Source organism: Chionomys nivalis, chromosome 23 (assembly GCF_950005125.1).
Source record: "Chionomys nivalis chromosome 23, mChiNiv1.1, whole genome shotgun sequence".
Taxonomy (NCBI): domain Eukaryota; kingdom Metazoa; phylum Chordata; class Mammalia; order Rodentia; family Cricetidae; genus Chionomys; species Chionomys nivalis.
In genome coordinates, this window is record NC_080108.1 from 6,525,531 (window position 1) to 6,543,093 (window position 17,563).

Sequence of the window (17,563 nt, forward strand, 5' to 3'; positions counted from 1 at the left end):
CAGAAACATCTAAAATATCAGTACTCACCTGGGTGCATTGTCAGCTTCCAGTCCTTTCTCCATTTTGTCCCTTTTCCTCTTCTCTGTCACACACCCTTCAGATGCTTGGGGGTGTCATCTTTTCTCATGGAAGGCTGTAACACGAATTAGATAATAAAGAATACTTAACTGTTCCCCAAGGACTTAGTCTATATGCTTGGATGTTTCAATCTCCTTTTGTTTTCTTAGCCATCACCTTCCTTAAAATGTGGACCCAAATGTATCTGTGCCATCCTGATAGGTAGGCCAGGTGGTCCCCAGCTGCGATGTAGCACAAAGAAGGTCTAGCCAGGCAAGGATCAGACATTTGTTCCCTGTGTACTCTGTACTATGTAAGCTTTAGTAGAAAACTTATTAGGACTGATGGCTTCTAAAAGTTATGAGTTACTTTGTGATAAGCATCCTCGTAAAGCTCAGAGTCTTCAACCAAACTCATCAGGAGGGTTCTGGTTACCTCAGTGCCTTGGTAAGAAAGGAGCCTAAAAATTAAGTGTTATCAATAGAAGTCAGTGACTTCATTAGATCCGGGGAAATACTTAGACAAATCTAAGCCACAGAGAAAGAGTTAGGATATAAGAGTAGGAAGGTGAGCGAATGGGTGAGTAAAAGAGAATAGTTAGTAAGATCATGAATTGATAAAGAATAAATGGTGAGGGAGGAGATGGATAAAAAACAAATCAGGAAATAAATTAATGAACAAATGAGGAGGAGTAAGTAATAAAAATAAAAAAGACTCCAGGGAATAAGTAATAAAAAGAAAAAGAAAGAAAGAAATGGAAAGAAAAAATCATAATGGAACCAGCAGCCTCCAGATCCCAACGCTTTGTTTTAAGAATCTCTTTCTTGAGAAGTGGAATGGAAAGAGGGTTGGACATGAGACCACTCTGAGTCAGCTAGACAGACACAGTGGTGCTGGTAAGGATGCAGAGATGTCCAATAAGACAAAGTGGATGGATTGTTTGGATGTGTGGGTTCTCAAGCACTGGTGACCAGAGAAAGGTGGAGAAGGCTTGGAATGCTCTCCCCAGTCGACAGAGCCCTGGGATTGGAGCATTGGGGATGGAAATCAGGAAGGCATGGCGCAGGAGGGAGGCTGGCTGCTGTCAGAATGTGTACTGTCCGCTAGCTAAAACCTCTCTGGGACACCTTTCCAGAAACTAAACTCTTCACCATGCTATTTCATTCCCTGATGCTGCCATTTTTTCTCCTGAAATGGCCAGGAAATGAGGAGGTTAACTTCCCAGCATCCCATTTACCATTGGATTGGGAGGAATTGGATGCTCTTTTGCGTATCAGCATTGGGAACCAAAATGCCACTTCAATACCAGTGTTTCACTCATGCTCACTCTATCACCAGCCTCCTTCTTGCCCTCTGTGGAACAAGAATCAATAAATCCCGACTTCATCTTGGCCTCTGAAATAGCATTGCTTTTTATACCAATTACCTCTATCCTGGAAGGCTTTTGTTATATCTATCTAGCGTGCTCTACCGGAAGAATCGGCTGTTTGCTGGAACCCCCAGTAACAAGGTCAGTGGAAGCTACAAGCTTGCCCTGGAGGAAGATGGGGTTGAGCCAGTAAGCGGGACAACGCATTTGAGAATTGATAGGAAATCCGGTAATAAGAATTAATTTCATTTTTAAGTTGTCTGGCCCACAAGATCGTTTCTCTTGAGCTCTCAAGAGAATATTTAATCTTATCAGATCTTTAGATTTGCTCCAGTCAGTTATGGTAATCAAAATGCTCTAGACGCTTCCAAGTGCCTCCTGCTTGGATGGGAACACTTGTGCTCAGTGGGTCTGTAGTGTCTCAAGAAGTGTGTGTGCTCACAAAAATACTGCTGACTTGAAAGGCTTGAAGTATGTTTTCTAATTCACCCCGTTTCTTTTTCTTCTGGGTCATTTCTTCCTGTTTATTTGTTGAAGCACCATGGAATACCACGACATGCTGGGCCTAGAGCCAGACTGTTAGGGAGAGACACAGCGGCAGCCTCCAACAAACTTAACAGCCCTTCCCACTCCCTAGCCCCAAAGGATAAGCAGAGCTTGATACTATACGCCCTCCACACCTGGAAATTCAGCTCCTATGCCCCCAGGCTCCAGGGGCCCAAACTGCGCATTGTGATTATCCTCACTAGAAATGAAACCTGTCTCTCCTTTACAGAAGTCAGATCAAAATAATTTTTGATTATTTTGAAGGAGATCAAAATAATTTTTTAAAAACATAAAAATAATTACTTGCAGAATTTCCTTCCGGTTCTAGAACAGTATTGCCATCTAGTGTTTTAGTTATCTTACTCTGCCAGTTCTGTCCTTAGTGTGACTTCTGATATCACAGGTCCTTTTTGGAGAATGTGGGAAAGAAGTTACAGAGACAGGCTCTTCCCATTTAAAAAATCTTATCGTGCAACTTGGTGTGGTGGTGCACACCTTTAAATCTAGCACTTGGGAGGCAGAGGCAGGTGGATTGTGAGTGCAAGACCAGCCTGGTCTACACAGAGAATTCCAGGACAGCCAGGGATACACAGTGAGACACTGTCTCAGACACACACACACACACACACAGTCTTGTCATATAGAATATATTGAGCATCTTTTATTTTTATGATGCAATCTACCTCCCTCTGGAAGGAGTGGGATTCTAAGGACGAAATATACAGTATCTGGTCATAAAGGACTATTTCCCTAGGAAAGATACTGCTTCTTTGTAAAGATCTGCTGTCGTGACAGCAAGCAATGCCAAGCAGAGAGCAAATTCTCAATCCAAAGGACTAATAAAAAGTGTCGTGATGGGAGGGGCAGTTTAGATTGGACTTGAATATGACAGTACTGATGTCAGCAGACGATGAGGTGGGGGGTTGAGTGGAAACAGCCAAGAGTCACATGATTAGGCCAGCCAACCACTTTGTTTGACTAAAGAACCCTGGAGCAGACTTCTGTAAGGGAGAGACAGGTTTCATTTCTAGTGAGGATAATCACGATCCACAGTTTGGGCCCCTGGAGCCTGGGGGCATAGGAGCTGAATTTCCAGGTGTGAAAGGTGTATAGTATCAAGCTCCGCTTATCCTTTGGGGCTAGGGAGTGGGAAGGAGCAAGATGGCAGGAAACCATGGCTTTCCCTTGAGGAGCCCTAACCTCTGTGATTGGCTCAGGTCCTCTGATTATCCCGCTGCTTTGCTTACTAAGGGAGCTCATTTATTCTGAGCCAAGCATCTGCTCTATACGGTTCATCATAGTACCCACTGGCTCTTTTTATAAGTAATTTCAAAACATTTTTCAGATTATAATATAATTACATTTACTTTCCACTTTCCTCTCTCACAACCCTCCAATGTAACCTCCTCTGCTCCCTTTCAAATTCGCGACTTCTTTTTCAGTCGTTACATATGTACCTGTGTTCCTAAACACAGTTTGATGTTACCTGTATGTGTAAGTTTTCAGGGCTAATCGTTCAGTATCGGATAACTAATTGGGGTACTCTTCCCTGGGGAAGCCTATCCCTCTTGCTCTCAGCATTCCTTGGCTGCCTGTAGTACTTTGTGTAGGGCAGACTTTGTAGGGATGGGCTTTCCCTCGTCAGTGCTATCATGTCTATTGGTGCTGTTCTTGTTCAGCTCACGTTTAGGCAGCAATGCTGGTGAGACTTCATGGGTATCATTTCTGACGTTTCTAGGAGAAAGAATCTCATAGCAAGCGCCCTCTCAGTCTCTTACAGTCTGTATGCCCCTTCTTCTACAATGATCCCTGATCACTGATGTGGGAGTTGTGTTGTAGAAACTGCATTTTGACCTGGTATGGTTTCTTGTAATGGTCAGTGTTGCAAAGAACTTTGCTTCATGATGGATGAATGCACTTACCTTGGGGTATCAGAGCAAATACTAGGAACACAGTTAGGGATTGATTGACACAGCGACAGCTGTAGGTTCTTCTCCAAGATCCAGGACTGCACTAGCACCGGGTAGTTGGCTCCCTTTCCCCTACTGGCCTCCAAAACTGGCACTGGAAAGAAATGGCTTCCTGGTTCTTAGCTGTTGGCCTTCCACTGTGTGGACACCAGGTTCACTCGGTGGCCATGCTTGTTTTTGATACTTTGCTGCTGCACAATTTGATTTGACTTTGTGTTTATGTAGTGCAGGTATAGATTTCCTCTAAGGACCCTCTGTCCAAATTATGGTTCCATTATAATGTCTTCCCTTGTTTTCCATTTCATACAACCCTCCCTTCCCCTTTTTTTTGCCTTCATGAGCTCAAGCCGTAAATGACATCTCATCCTCCCAACTTTACCTTTGGGCCGGGCGGTGGTGGCACACGCCTTTAATCCCAGCACTCGGGAGGCAGAGACAGGCGGATCTCTGTGAGTTCGAGACCAGCCTGGTCTCCAAGAGCCAGTTCCAGGACAGGCTCCAAAACCACAGAGGAACCCTGTCTCAAAAAACAAAACAAAAAACAAACAAACAAACAAACAAACAAAACTTTACCTTTGGATCAATAGAGAAAGTGATGGAAGGAAGAGAATGGCTTCCTTAAGCACTTAATGGTTTCCGGGGACTCACCGTAAAAGAAAGAATTAGCAGTTCAAACAAAAAAATAAGAACTGGAAACATGAAGAACCCAGCCCTGGGGTTTAGTGGCAGTAATCTTGGGTGCGGTTCCATGACTCCAGGGTGAAATGTCTCCTTGCCTGGGCTTTCTGTTCCTCGGCCATGTGGTGAGAAGCCATCACCTTCAGAGGATTTTTCCAAGCTCTTGACTCTGATGTCACTTACAGTTGGTGGAGATTAACAAAGGAACCATGGTTCCAGCCAACAGTGACTTCATCTTTTATGTCTAAGGCAAGGCTAATGGAGCGGGCCTTCTCAGCAAGCTGATTTTCCTCTTCTCCCGAGATTCTGTGACCTACTTTTCTTCTTACTCATAGCCAAGGGAATGACCTGCTCAACTCACCACTTGCTGTGACTCCATTTGCCTTTCACCCTGGGAGTTCCCTGCCTCTGGATAGTGCATCAGGCTTTAGAGAATCCTCTGTTCTTTAAACCAGCCACAGTCATCTCCTCAGCCACCACTTCTCAATGCCCTTGCATTTGTCTCTGTGTCTGAGTAAGACTGCACCTATTAACATGTTGGATTGGAAGGTCATAGGGAATTGCCACAACACATCAGCCTTTGTGTCCAGCTATCTGACTTGGTCATACTGTCTCTTGGCCAGGTTGCTTTGTTCTACTGAGCCTTTGCTTCTGCTATGTCCCATATGCATTAGGGGAAACTCTGCTATGGAATCAGGATTTTGTGACTTTATTTCATCCATAAAATCCATTGCTCATTTTCTCATCTGTATCTGATCTTAGATTTAGGTTTGAAATGGGTTCATTTCTGCAAGTTTAAATGGTGAACCTTTTATGTGCCTGTACCCTGGATATCTTCAAGGGTCCTAACAGATGGTCCTTTCGGTCCTTTCTTATGCTGCGATTACATCCTTCGCCCATCATTGCGAAGGTTCTTGTACCTTATCATGGCTGGACCCCAGATTCTTCCTCCTTCCTGGTGGTTGGATCTTATAAACTCCCTTCCCTTAAAAGCCCTTGACGGTGAAGCCATGATCTATGCTTCCTATGGAGTAAGGTTTTACTCTCTGAACGATTGTTTATTTTGCAGTTCCAGTGTGGAGGATCCAGCTTCCGTTGTGAGTGATATGTCCCAGCAAAATACAAGGAATCCAGCTGTGTCTCTGCCCAAGGTAGACCGAGCCTAGATGTTTAAAACTCTCATGATTGGCAGGAATGCCATTTTCCTCATCATAGCAAAGCAAAACAAACACAAAGAATTTTGCGATTCATTTTGTGTATTCTGTGCATAATTTGGGTATTTAATGTAAGAAGTCACTCGTGTGGTGGATAAAGTTGATAATTATGTCATGTTGCTAAAGACCCATTTGTCTTTTTTGTCCGCGAGAGTTAAGTTTCTAAGGACTGGAGAGATGGCCTAAGTGTTTAAAAAGTTTACTACTCTTGCAGAGGACATGAGTTTCCCAACTCCAGCTGCATGGAGATCCAATGCCTCTGGCCTCTGTGACCACATGCATGCTCATGTAACCCCAAGTACAGACACATAATCAAACCTTAACATTGTTTTCAAAATAGCCAGGTGGTGACCCATCATTTAATCCCAGGTCTCGGGATGGAGGAGGGCAAAGACAGTAGGGATCTCTGTGAGTGCCAGGCCAGCATAGTCTAGAGAGTTAGTTCTAGGCCCGTCAGGGCTAGGCGGGGAGACCCTGTCTCAGACAGTAAAAAGTAGAAAGCCTGTATGGTGCGGCTGTTGTTAGGCTACTAAACACGGCTTGTTAGTTCTACCATTTTCGGCAGAGCTTCTTGTACAAAATTGCCAATTTGCAAAACAGCAAACAGTAATCATTGGGAACAGATCTTGCATTAATACGAAAAATCAGTGGCAGGAAACGTGTGAACCCTAAGCCTCTCTACAGACTGTGTAGGAAGGCCCTGCTTCAAAACAGCAACAAACCCAGTCTGCTTGTACTTACACCTTTGCTGCCATTAGGATTGGCTGTAACAACTGCCAAGCACTTCACGATGACGGAGGTCATTTCAGACAGCTGTAATCTAGTATAGCGACTAGTGTGGTAGGAAGAGCCCTGGTGGGAATCTGACCTGATTAAGAAATCTTGCCCTTAGCCAAGTCTTTGCTCTTTATCAATGAAATGTGCTTCTGATCTAATTTTAAAGGATTTTGGTAATGTGTATACTTTATATAATTGTATCTCTGCTTTTGTATGACGTATATTAATTTTATGCTAACCAAATTAAACAGTTTCCCTGGCCCCAAACACGCCAGATAATAGATTGGGCTGTTTAAAGCTATCAGATATGTGAGATCTTAGGCATTTGCTAGTGCTGGGTTGCTACTATGACATTTAAACCAAGTTTAATAAACATTATTTTTCCCCAGCAAAGGAAGAATCCGTTTAACAACTCCGAGCTGCCAGAAGATCACTCACCGCCACAAACCAAAAATGAGCAGTCAAAAACTGGAAAAGCTGCTTTATTTCAGATTTCAAAAGAGGGTAAATATTATTTTTCTGGACTAGCTATTTTTATCTTTGTTATCCGTGGACTGGGGGAAATACTCAGAGTTCCTTTCACTAAAATAAAGTCCCTAGAGAATGTGAGAAGTCCTGATGGCTTTCTTCTGCTGCTGTGTCCTTGGTCTAGATCTTAGGAACAAACGTCTGTGCATTCCAGCCCGGGGCTGTCAATTGTTTCGTGACCTCTATGCTCTGAGTTCCCTCATCAGTGACGTGGGAAAATTTCGGACCAAAGGCGTCTTGTCTTTTCACATAACAGTATTTCTTGCGAGTCTGCCATGTGCTGATACAGTTGTCTGCTTGAAATTTAAAGAGGCTGAAAAACAAATTTAAAGTTACCCCCAGGAAAAAATGATAAGGCTTGCCGCTCAGAAGTATTTCATTGCGTGTGTCGTTTGGTGGATTTAAGCTTGTCACTTACGGAATTTTACAGGCCAAGAAGAGGGAATGCCAGATAATTCTGTCCCTTCAAAAGCAACTCTAAGAAGATGCCAGTCACTAAAAATTAGCCTAGGATGAGAAGCAGTTGGACAGTGATTCGGGACCTTCCATTAGCCCATCTTAATAAGTTCCCCTTGGGTACACTTTATAGTACACACAAATGTAGGGAAAAGTCACTGGGACCAATTAGCTGTTCACTTTTTAAGCATTTTTGAGAAGATATTAGTTTAGATATTGAGATTCTAATTTTAAACATAGAACTACTTTTTATGGTTTTAATATGTGATTTTGAAAGGCTGTGTTTGTGTTTTGTCTTCAGCCTCCTTTGAGGATTTTTTTGAAGACTGTTTTTAGATTGTTTTATGCATACTTAGTGGCCTCAGAATTCAGAAGAAGGTATCAGATTCCCTGGGACCTGGAGTTACAGATGGTCATGAGTCACCATGTGGGTGCTGGGGTTTGAAACCAGATCCTCTGCAAGAGCAACAAGGGTTCTGAACTGCTAAGTCATCTTTCTAGACCCTAAAAACTCTATTTTAAAAGTTTTTATGATCATTGTAAAATATCTCAAAGCAAATAAAGCACAGTAATATTTCCAGTGATTTCTTCACATACAAAATAATGGATCCTGATGTGACATTATATATATATATGCCACTGTCTCTCACTTGTGTTCTTCCCCACTATCATCTCCCATCCCTCCCTCTCCTTGTTAGTCCTCCTACTTCTTGTAAATAAACCCCTTTTAGGTTTCTTGTTACACACACACACACATACACCTAGATTCCACAAAGAAAAAAAAGTGACATTTTTTGCTTTTCTTCATATTTCTCTGTGTTTTTTAAACTTCTGTCTACTTTCTCTTTGAACCTCTCTCCCTATATGCTCTCAGGCAGTGCCCCTTCTGTGTTCATATCCTCTGTGTGTGCATGTATATGTGTGTGTGCATGCATGCCATGACACACCCGTGGAGATCAGAGGGCAACGCTGTGGACTTGGTTCTCTCTGTCTACCTTCTTATGGGTTTCGTAGGATTGAATTCAATTTGACAATGAGTGGAAAATGCCTTTACCCTCTGAACCATCTTACCAGTTTTCATGTATCAATTTTAAAAGATGATAAAAGACAACTTTTTTCAAAACAATACTGAACAGCAGTATATACAGTATCTATACATACCCTATCCTACACATGCAGAGCCTCAGTCATGATTAGCATCTGCCACCAGAGTGGTATGCTTTTTATGACTATAGAAGTATGTTTACTTTTCTATTGATGTGAAGAGACACCATGACCAAGGCAACTTATAAAAGAAACCATTTAATTTGGGGGCTTGCTTACAGTTTCAGATGGTGAGTCCTTGACTGTTATGGCAGGAACATGGCAGCAGACATGGTACTGGAATAGTAGCTGAGAGTTTATATTTTATTGGAAAGTAGACAGCAGGGAGAGAGAAAGCTAACTGGGAATGGGGGGGCTTTGAAACCTCAAAGCCTACTCTCAGTGATGACACACCTCCTCTAACAAGGCCACACCTCCTAATCCCTCCCAAACAGTTCCACCAAGTGGGAACCAGACACTCAAACTACCGCACAGATGAACTATTTTGTAACATCTCTGTTATCCACAGTCAGTAGTTCACATCAAGGCTTTGCTCTTGGTGTTCTATATTCCACAGCTTTGGACAGATGTGCAATGCTGTGTTTTCCCCATTGTTGTATCACTGAATAACATCGCAACTGTAAACATCATCTGTGTACCAACGCACAAGCCTGGGCATGCTCCCCCCATGAGGTCTGAGCTTATACAGCTTCTCTTGTTATCTTTACTATTTCCATAGTGCTTGCCGAATACAGACTAAACTTAGAGCTGCTCTAAAGTGTAGTTCCTCTCCACTTAATATAGCTCTTAATATGTTTTTTTAGATGAATTGTCAAAATCAAAAGAAAAGACTTATATCCCAGATTCAAGTCAAAAGGTAGAGAAAGCAACGCAATCCGTGTCCCTGGCACCTGAAAATGAGTCTCAAATCAAACCTCCAATCCCCAAGGCCAGAAAATTGCTCTACAAATCGAAGGACCTCAAGACAGATGATAACCAGTCTTTTCCCAGACAAAGGAGGGACTCCCTGAACGCGAAAGGGGCGCCAAGGGGGATCCTAAAGCGTAACTCCAGCTCCAGCAGTACGGACTCAGAAACTCTCCGCCTAAATTACGGCTTTGATTCAAAGAGCAGAAGCCTATCCCCTGGGCTGACCATCCACGAGAGGATTTCCGAGAAGGAGCCGTCTTTAGAAGACGACTCGCCCACAAACTCGCTGGAGCCATTCAAACACGTGAGATTCTCTGCCGTGAAGGATGAACTTCCTCAGGGTCCTAGACCTGTTCTTGGACAGGAAGTAGGAGAGTTCACTGTCTTAGAATCTGACAGTTTGCAAAATGGAACAGAAGACACTGGGTGCCTAGACAAGTTTCAAGATCACCAAAAGCCCTCCCACAGGAAACCTTTGTCTCCTTATCAGTCAGCGTCAAGCCCAAGTGTTTCAGAAAGGGAAACACAACAGCCAACTTCTTTTGGGTCTCTTCCAAGTGATGGGTTCCCTTGTCACTCAGACTTTCAATCCACAAGACCACAGCTTGTTGAGAATTCACCCATCATCAATGATTACCAAGATAAATCACCATCACTAGCAAGACTGGAATCAGAGTTGTCCAAAAGCCCTGCAGGTAAGGGTTATCAAAAGCTGTCCCCATAGCTTGAGATACCCAGACCAGTGATCCCTGTAGAAGACCAAGGTATTCTTTAGGCATCCCAGCTAGAATTAGAAAAGCTGCTGTGGGACATGGATTTGGTGCTGTTGCCAAAAGAACCAGAATAGCATAGTGCCTAACTTATATTTAACATGAGTTCCCTTACATTTGATTCGATGACGATGATGATGATGATGAAATCAGCCAGGTGTGGTGGCTCAGGCCTTTAGTCACAGTACTCAGGAGACTAAGGCAGGAGAATCTCTGTGAGTTGAGGCAAGCCTGGTCTACAAAGAGAGTTCCAGGACATCCACAGCTGCACAATAGAGAGACCCTGTGTCGAAAAGACAAAAACAAACCAATTACTTGTTTTGAGTTAAATAAAAGTTATATAGATGGTAAGAACTAAATGAATTCTAATATGTTCTAATATGTTAGTATAGAGTAAATATATCTTTATTCACCTGCCATTAGGCTGAGAAACCAGACTCTGAGCACTTTTGAGGGAATATCCCTCCAACTATCTTCTCAGGTCCCTTCTAAGCAATTCCCAGTTTCTTGGACCTTGAAAAACAAATTGAAAATATAATGCTGTGCACTTTCTCCCATCTTAAATAAGCCTTCGTTCAATCCTAAAATAAGTTTTTAATGCCGTAAGATTTTAAAATAGCAATAATCAGGTTTCTAATTCAGTTACCTCTCTGTTAGTTTAGGATAATTCTGAAGTAGTTCAGTTTAGCTTAGCTTAGCCCTATAGTTCACTGCTCTTTAGGAGATAAAGCTCTTTGCATGTTTAAATTATTTAAATATAACAGAACTTCTTTTATAAAAAGTAACAAGTGCTTCTTCAAGTGATGAGAGAATTCACGTGAAAAGAAGTTACTAACGATGGACCAAATATTAGGAAATAATCGGGTGACATTTACTTAAACCAGTGGTTCTCAACCTTCCTAATGCTGCAACCCTTTAATACAGTTTCTCGTGTTGTGGCGACCCCCAACCGTCAAGTTGCTACTTCATAATTGTGATTTTGCTTCTGATTGTAACGTAAATATCTGATGTACAGGATATACACTATGCAACTCCCATGGGGGTCATGACCTTTAGGTTGAGAACCACTGATTTAAGTGTTTATCTTAAGGATGAAAAAAAAACTTGGGGGATAATATTTCCCTTTGTTGTAATTTATACAGAGGAAGTAATAAGGCTTTCCTTGTTTTCCTTGTTTTCAAACTACATCTGCCTCCTCACAGAATGTCTTTGTAATTTTGTATTTAAGTATCTGTCCCGCCAAATTTTAAAATCATGATTGATTATTTATGTTTTTGGAAGTAAATACTGTTGGCAAAGCTCTTTTGATTGGCTCCTAGCTCTTTTAGACTCAGAGAGCGCTTATGTACAAGTGGGTGCCCATTCACTAAAAGCTCTTTTTGCCATTTGATTACTGAAATAACACATACAAAAAGGTGCTAGGGCAGTCAAAGAACCCTCTAGACATGTGACTCATAGGGGCTTGGCTTTAGCTGTGAACTTCGATGCAACCAAGACTCATTGTATTTTTACAATGAAAAACAACACAAAGAAATAAAAGATGGAAATATTTTAAAAGAACTATTCTTAATTCTTGATGTAACAACTTTATATGTAAAATACTTAAGAATCACACGCAGAATTTTAAAAATTCTCATCTGTAATATTGCTGATCAACATCAACTTTTGTTAACTTGTCATTTTGTAACCTGCCAAAAATTTTAGGCATGAATATAATTCATAAATTGCATTTATAACACTCTGGCTTTTTAAAAGATTTTATTTTATGTACATGAATGTTTCACCTGTTTCTGTGTCTATATACCAGGCTGTGCAGGCCATAAGATGGTGTCAAATTTCTGAACTGGAGTTACAGATGGCTTTGAGCCACGATGTGGGTGCCATGAACTGAACTTAGGTTCTCTGGAAGAACAGCCAGGGCTCTTAACCACTGAACCATCTCTAACCCTACCCCCAAGACTTTTGTTTTTGTTGTTTTACCAAGAGTTTATCACAAACATTTTCCTCATTATTAAATAGTCTGTAAAATAGACACATAAATTTTATGACTTTCACAAGTATTGACCTATATTTAATGAGACAATGTGCATTTAAGTAAGGAAGCTAATATCTACTGTATATCATTATTATGCAAATCTCTTACATTTTCACATTTAGTCAGAGTTGATTAAAAAAATTAAATATTGAATTTTATAAACTGGTATGATTTTATTGGGTCTGAAAATGTGGCTAACTTCATAAAAATTCAACCCTTCTTGTATTAAGCACACCCCTTTCCCAGTACTGTGCAGCTTAGCATTAAAACAAAAAGGATCAGATCTTCCCTACTATTTTAAGTCAATGCCTTAGGAGTTCTTATAAAATGTTTGTGTTCTTGTGAATGAACGTCCTATGTACGTTGTGATTCAGGCTTGTAAAGAACGCAAGCACACTTCTTTAGACCCTTAGCTGTGGGTTACCTAACAACAGTTTGATTGGCTTGGCTTACAGAAGTAACTCCTGACTCATAGTGGAAATGGTTGAAAGAAAACGGGAAGTGATGAGGAGGCTATTCTGATTAGATTTCTGAACCTCCAGCGTGCAGACCAGTCACCAGGACAGATATTTGAGGAGTCAGGCCCAGGAATGCAGATGTTCCCCTTTTCTTATCCAAGTGCTCCGGAAAGAATTTGTTGTTTAGTCTCACTTGAACACTGTTTGCCCGACTCCTGAAATGACTTCAGTTTGTGCCCCTCAAAGCCTCCTCTAGTTAACGGCAACCTCCCGTGGATGAAGAAAGCCATAAAGCCAATATGACAGAGCCTTTTCAGTTTTTGGTTCTAGGCAAATATTTGAAAGTTGGAGAGGATTAATACTTAAAATGTAACTTGGAGCAGAATGTAAAACTCTAATGGTTTTAAAACCATAAACCATGCACTCCAAAGTAACCACCCGAGTACTTCTCCACATGACTTTGAGGGTCTACATCTGCCTTCCTGCCCTGTTTCAAGGCACTTTTGACAGAGTAGTCAGTTAGAATATCTTATACCAAACTCCCTGGAAGATGCTGGCATGAGCCGCTAATAAGTGCCCATTGGAGATGCTAGAATAAAGGATTGAATAAGGGTCCTGTAAGCAATATCTTATTCAGAAGAGCACTTGTGTGTTGCAGATGAACTGACACCTTGCGCTGCGCCTGAGCCCTCTCAGACATCAGATCACTGCTTTGGAGACCATCAGCAAGGTAAGCCCCTTCTCCTGGCTCTCGGTGCCCAGACATCCTCACGCTTGGGTCCATGTGCTACTGAGACAAGGAAGACAACTGATGATTCCATATCTAAAGTTCTAGACTGGTTTAACCGAAGTTCTCACACAGAGGACAGTATGTCATCTGTCCAGCATCTCCAGGGACTAGATCCCAGACAGCAAACAGACTCAGAACTACAGATTACTGTTCCCTTGATGACAGACAATACCTATGTAAAAAGTGACTCAAAGATCCTGCCGTCCACTAAAATTAAACGGAAGCCTGTGAGATCGGATTTAACATTCCAAGAGGAGGGAGATGTGCCGGTTTCTGAAGCTTGTCAAGATGCTGATGCACTTCTCAAATCTAACTCTGCAAATAGGTCCCAACAGGGCACCCCACAGGAGGGTCTGGACACACTGCAACCGTTTGAAAGATACAGAATCCCAAGTCAAAGGAGTATCAGTATGGTTTGTAGCCAAGGTTCAGAAAGTACTGGAGAAGGATGTGGGACAGTTACTCCAAACGGTAGCTACCTCCTCAGTGCTCTGAAAAGATCTGAAGCAGAGCCCCAAGTTCCATGGAACCCTAAGCATACTTGTAGCTTAGGTAAAGAAGAACCCAAATTTCATGTGCCCCATAAAAGCAAAGGGAATACACATGTGAATGTCGGCACCTCCACAACTGTTCTAGACTATAACTCGAAAGATGATCTAGAGGGCCAGAGCAAAACCAGGAACACTTCCATCCTAAAACCATCCCTAAAGCCAGAGAATGGTGAGTTGCCACTTGGTGCTGCTGACAGTGGATCTTCTTGGAGGAAGCCTGAAGGCCAGGAGGAAGCAGGTGAGGGTCCCCAAAACCAAGTGCTGAGAGAGACATACAAGAGTGTGAGTGATAGAATATCCTTCTGGGAAAGAGAAAAGGCTGGAGCTAAGATAAAGGCAAAAGAACCCACACCTTCTTGTGGCCAGGAGCCATCTTCTGCCAAAGCACACAAGCCTGCAAAGTCACAGGTCATGTTCACGGGCAATTCAACTTCAGGCCAGAGTGAATATGGTCAAGTCACTGCTAAAGAAGTGGTCCTTGATGAGGATGACCAAACACCCTACCTCTCCAGTTTTTATCCCTCAAATAAACCTAAAATAACTAGACCCCCAACATCAGGTGCATCCAAAACCTATTCTTCAGCTGACCAGTCAGATAAAATGTCTCCCCTTCACACTACTGGTGATGAAATATGCCATTCTTTGGAGAAAGACAGATTTGTAATTGATCAATCAAATGCCAGCTTCAAAGTTCTGTCCCTAAAAGAAAGAATGGATGAACCCAATACGGAACAAATCTATCATCATTCTCAGTTTGAGAATTTGAGAAAGTTTTGGGGCCTGGGAGCCAATGTAAAAAATACATATAATGATGAGACTAATACTTCAGCACATACACAGAAATCCGTGCCATTTAACAGCCAAAAATCCAAGGAGTTTGACAGCATGAAATCATCAAGAGAAAACACCCATGTAGAAGAAGGGGAACATTTAAGACAGGGACATATTATGGCAGCTGAAGAGATAGAGACATCAAATTCAAAGGGCATATTCCAAGCACCGCCGGATGAAACCGCATTTCCACGAAAACCACCCAGAAAGTTCACCTATCATTCAGCAGGAAATGAGCCTCCAAAGGAAAATGTGGGGGAAAACATGGGGTGTTTTGTTGCTCCAGTAATAGAAGAGACAAGGGATTGCTCATATCAAGAAATTCAAGAATCCATAGTGAAAACAAGCATTTTGCCTCCTGTCTCTAAAGACACATTCAATCACAGGCTACAGAAGTTGCTGGCAGAAGGTGCGGTTTCAGCAACCCAGACTTCTGGCAGGAGCGTTCAAGAACAGAAAGCCCTCCATGTAGGTGTTTCTGAAACAGGGTCTCATAAGGCAGGTTTTACCGAGGATAAGGAAGATGTCTCGGGGCCCAAGAAGACCCTCAAGGAGAGCGTAGATGAAGTGGTAGCACTTCCACAGGTTCAACAGAGCTCCAGTGTAGACGAAGTCCTGAAGGAAGCAGCTAGAACTTCATCCACTCCCTTGCCATCCCCGTTGGAACTTGCAACTGCTAGGCCCAACTCCCCATCTAAAGATGACAGGTTGTTTGAAAGGTGGATAGAACGGAAGCGCAGTCCTTCAAGAGATCAGAGAGGGCTAATAGCTCCCTCTCCACAGAGTGTTGAAACTTCGGGAGATACAGCTCTCACCCAGAAGGATGAACATTGGAATCCAGAAGGCGAGCCTCAGCCGGTTGCAGAAAGGTCTTCTCCCCCGGCTCAGCCTTCCCGTTGTTTTGAGGGCGTTTCCAATTCTTCAGCAGATGTGTCTTTAACTCGGAATACTCGTCTTGTGTCCCAGGATGGCACATTGCCTTCTCAGGGGGAAATTTCAGAGGCTATAGAGAAAGTTGTTCTTCCCTCCAGACCAAGAGAGACGAACGTAAATGCTGTCTTACAGAGGCTCCTTAGAGAAGCTGGAGAAGTGAAAGCCACACTTCCCGAGAGACTGCAAACAGCAGATAGACCCTCAAGTCCTCAGAGAGTGAGTCCCCTGTGGACTGCTACGGATGTTGTTGTTCCAGACACGGACTTCCGTTCCTTTTACACAGCTCCTGATACAGTTCATGAAGGTGGAATGTCACCGTCAGAACATCTTGTTAGGTCACCTGTCTCTGCTGTCACTCAGCAAGTCCACGAGCCTCTTCAGGAAGTGGTAGAGACAGTGAGGGAAACCCTTATTCAGCCCAAGTCGGAGTGCCTTGAATTTAGGGCTGGCTTAGAAAAACTACTGAAGGAAACACTAGAAAGTTCCCTGTCAAAAGAAGAGAAAAATACAGAGACTATTTCTCCAACAGCTGTAAGAGGCAGTTGTGAGATGTCCCAGCAACTTGCTTCTGAATTCTGTCCTAAAGAAATCCAAGAAACTATAGAGAAGGCTGAGGCTCCATCAATAACTCAGAGTGCCTTTGATGATGGTTTTGAGAAACTTCTTAAAGAGATGTCTGAAGGACCTTGTCAGCTCGGGCTGTCAGCTAAAGAAGACAGTAAGAAGCAGCCTTCACAGGCAGAGCAAGACAGGTTCTTGGGGAAAATCCCACATCTTTGTCAGAATGCCCCAGGAACCTCTAAGATGGAGGTTAAGTGTAAAGGGTTGGAATCTCAACTCAACCTTGGTGATAAATTATTAGGAGGAGATGAAGCTGAGACAAGTCTATCAGTAGATGTTCAAGGTTACCCACGTGGGTTTGGAGTTCCTGAACGCTCCCAACTTTATGGAGACTATGAAATAGAGACCATTGAAACGGTCCAATCTGTAGGGGACAGGGGCAGAGAAAGGGCTGTTACAGAAAGCACATGGGCTCCCCAGGAACCTGGCTTTGAAGAAGCTCCTGAGGAAGTTAGCGTGTCCAGAAATAAGCAACCCATTGCTCTCCTGGAATCAACAGGAAAACCTACAGCAATGAGTAAAGCTGAATCGATCCTAGCAATACCACATAAGAGACAAGAGAAAGAGCGGAGACTAGAAGCCAGCTCTGAATCTGAGTTCTCAGATGGGAACACCAGCTCTAACGGGGAGAGCTGGAGAAATACCAGTGAGTGTTTGGGAATTTTTACTCCATAATGAGTCTGCTTTATGGTATCTGTGAATAAAGGATGAGTTTTTAAAGAGTAGGGTCCATTTGGTATTCCACCATAATGATATTTTTGTTGTTGTTGTTGTTGTTTGGTTGAGTTCTCCTAAACTTTTCTTAATTAGAAAAAGCCCTTTTACCTATACTCTTTATTTGCGTAGTTTGTATAAACACAGCTTTCTTAGCAGGCTGTGTTTCAGAATCATCTCATCAAATCTATAAAATGTTTAGAGCCCCAGAGTATTTTTTAAATAACTTGTTAGGGGATTAGAAGAGCCTT

At 42.5% G+C, this 17,563-nt stretch overlaps 1 protein-coding gene across 7 annotated transcripts in view; it reads left to right on the plus strand.

Annotated features, from left to right (window-relative positions):
* The window catches only part of Sytl2 (synaptotagmin like 2), a 98,273-nt gene that overhangs the window by 51,746 nt on the left and 28,964 nt on the right, over positions 1–17,563 (plus strand). For 4 of the 7 annotated variants that reach the window (XM_057755991.1, XM_057755993.1, XM_057755992.1 and 1 more), the window contains exons 5-8: positions 5,691–5,772; positions 7,002–7,116; positions 9,504–10,304; positions 13,531–13,602. In XM_057755991.1, the coding sequence (XP_057611974.1) occupies positions 5,691–5,772; positions 7,002–7,116; positions 9,504–10,304; positions 13,531–13,602 (1,070 nt within the window). Of the gene's footprint in view, positions 1–5,690; positions 5,773–7,001; positions 7,117–9,503; positions 10,305–13,530; positions 17,245–17,563 lie in introns of those variants that run through there. The other 3 variants (XM_057755988.1, XM_057755989.1, XM_057755996.1) reach the window with 2 other exon arrangements.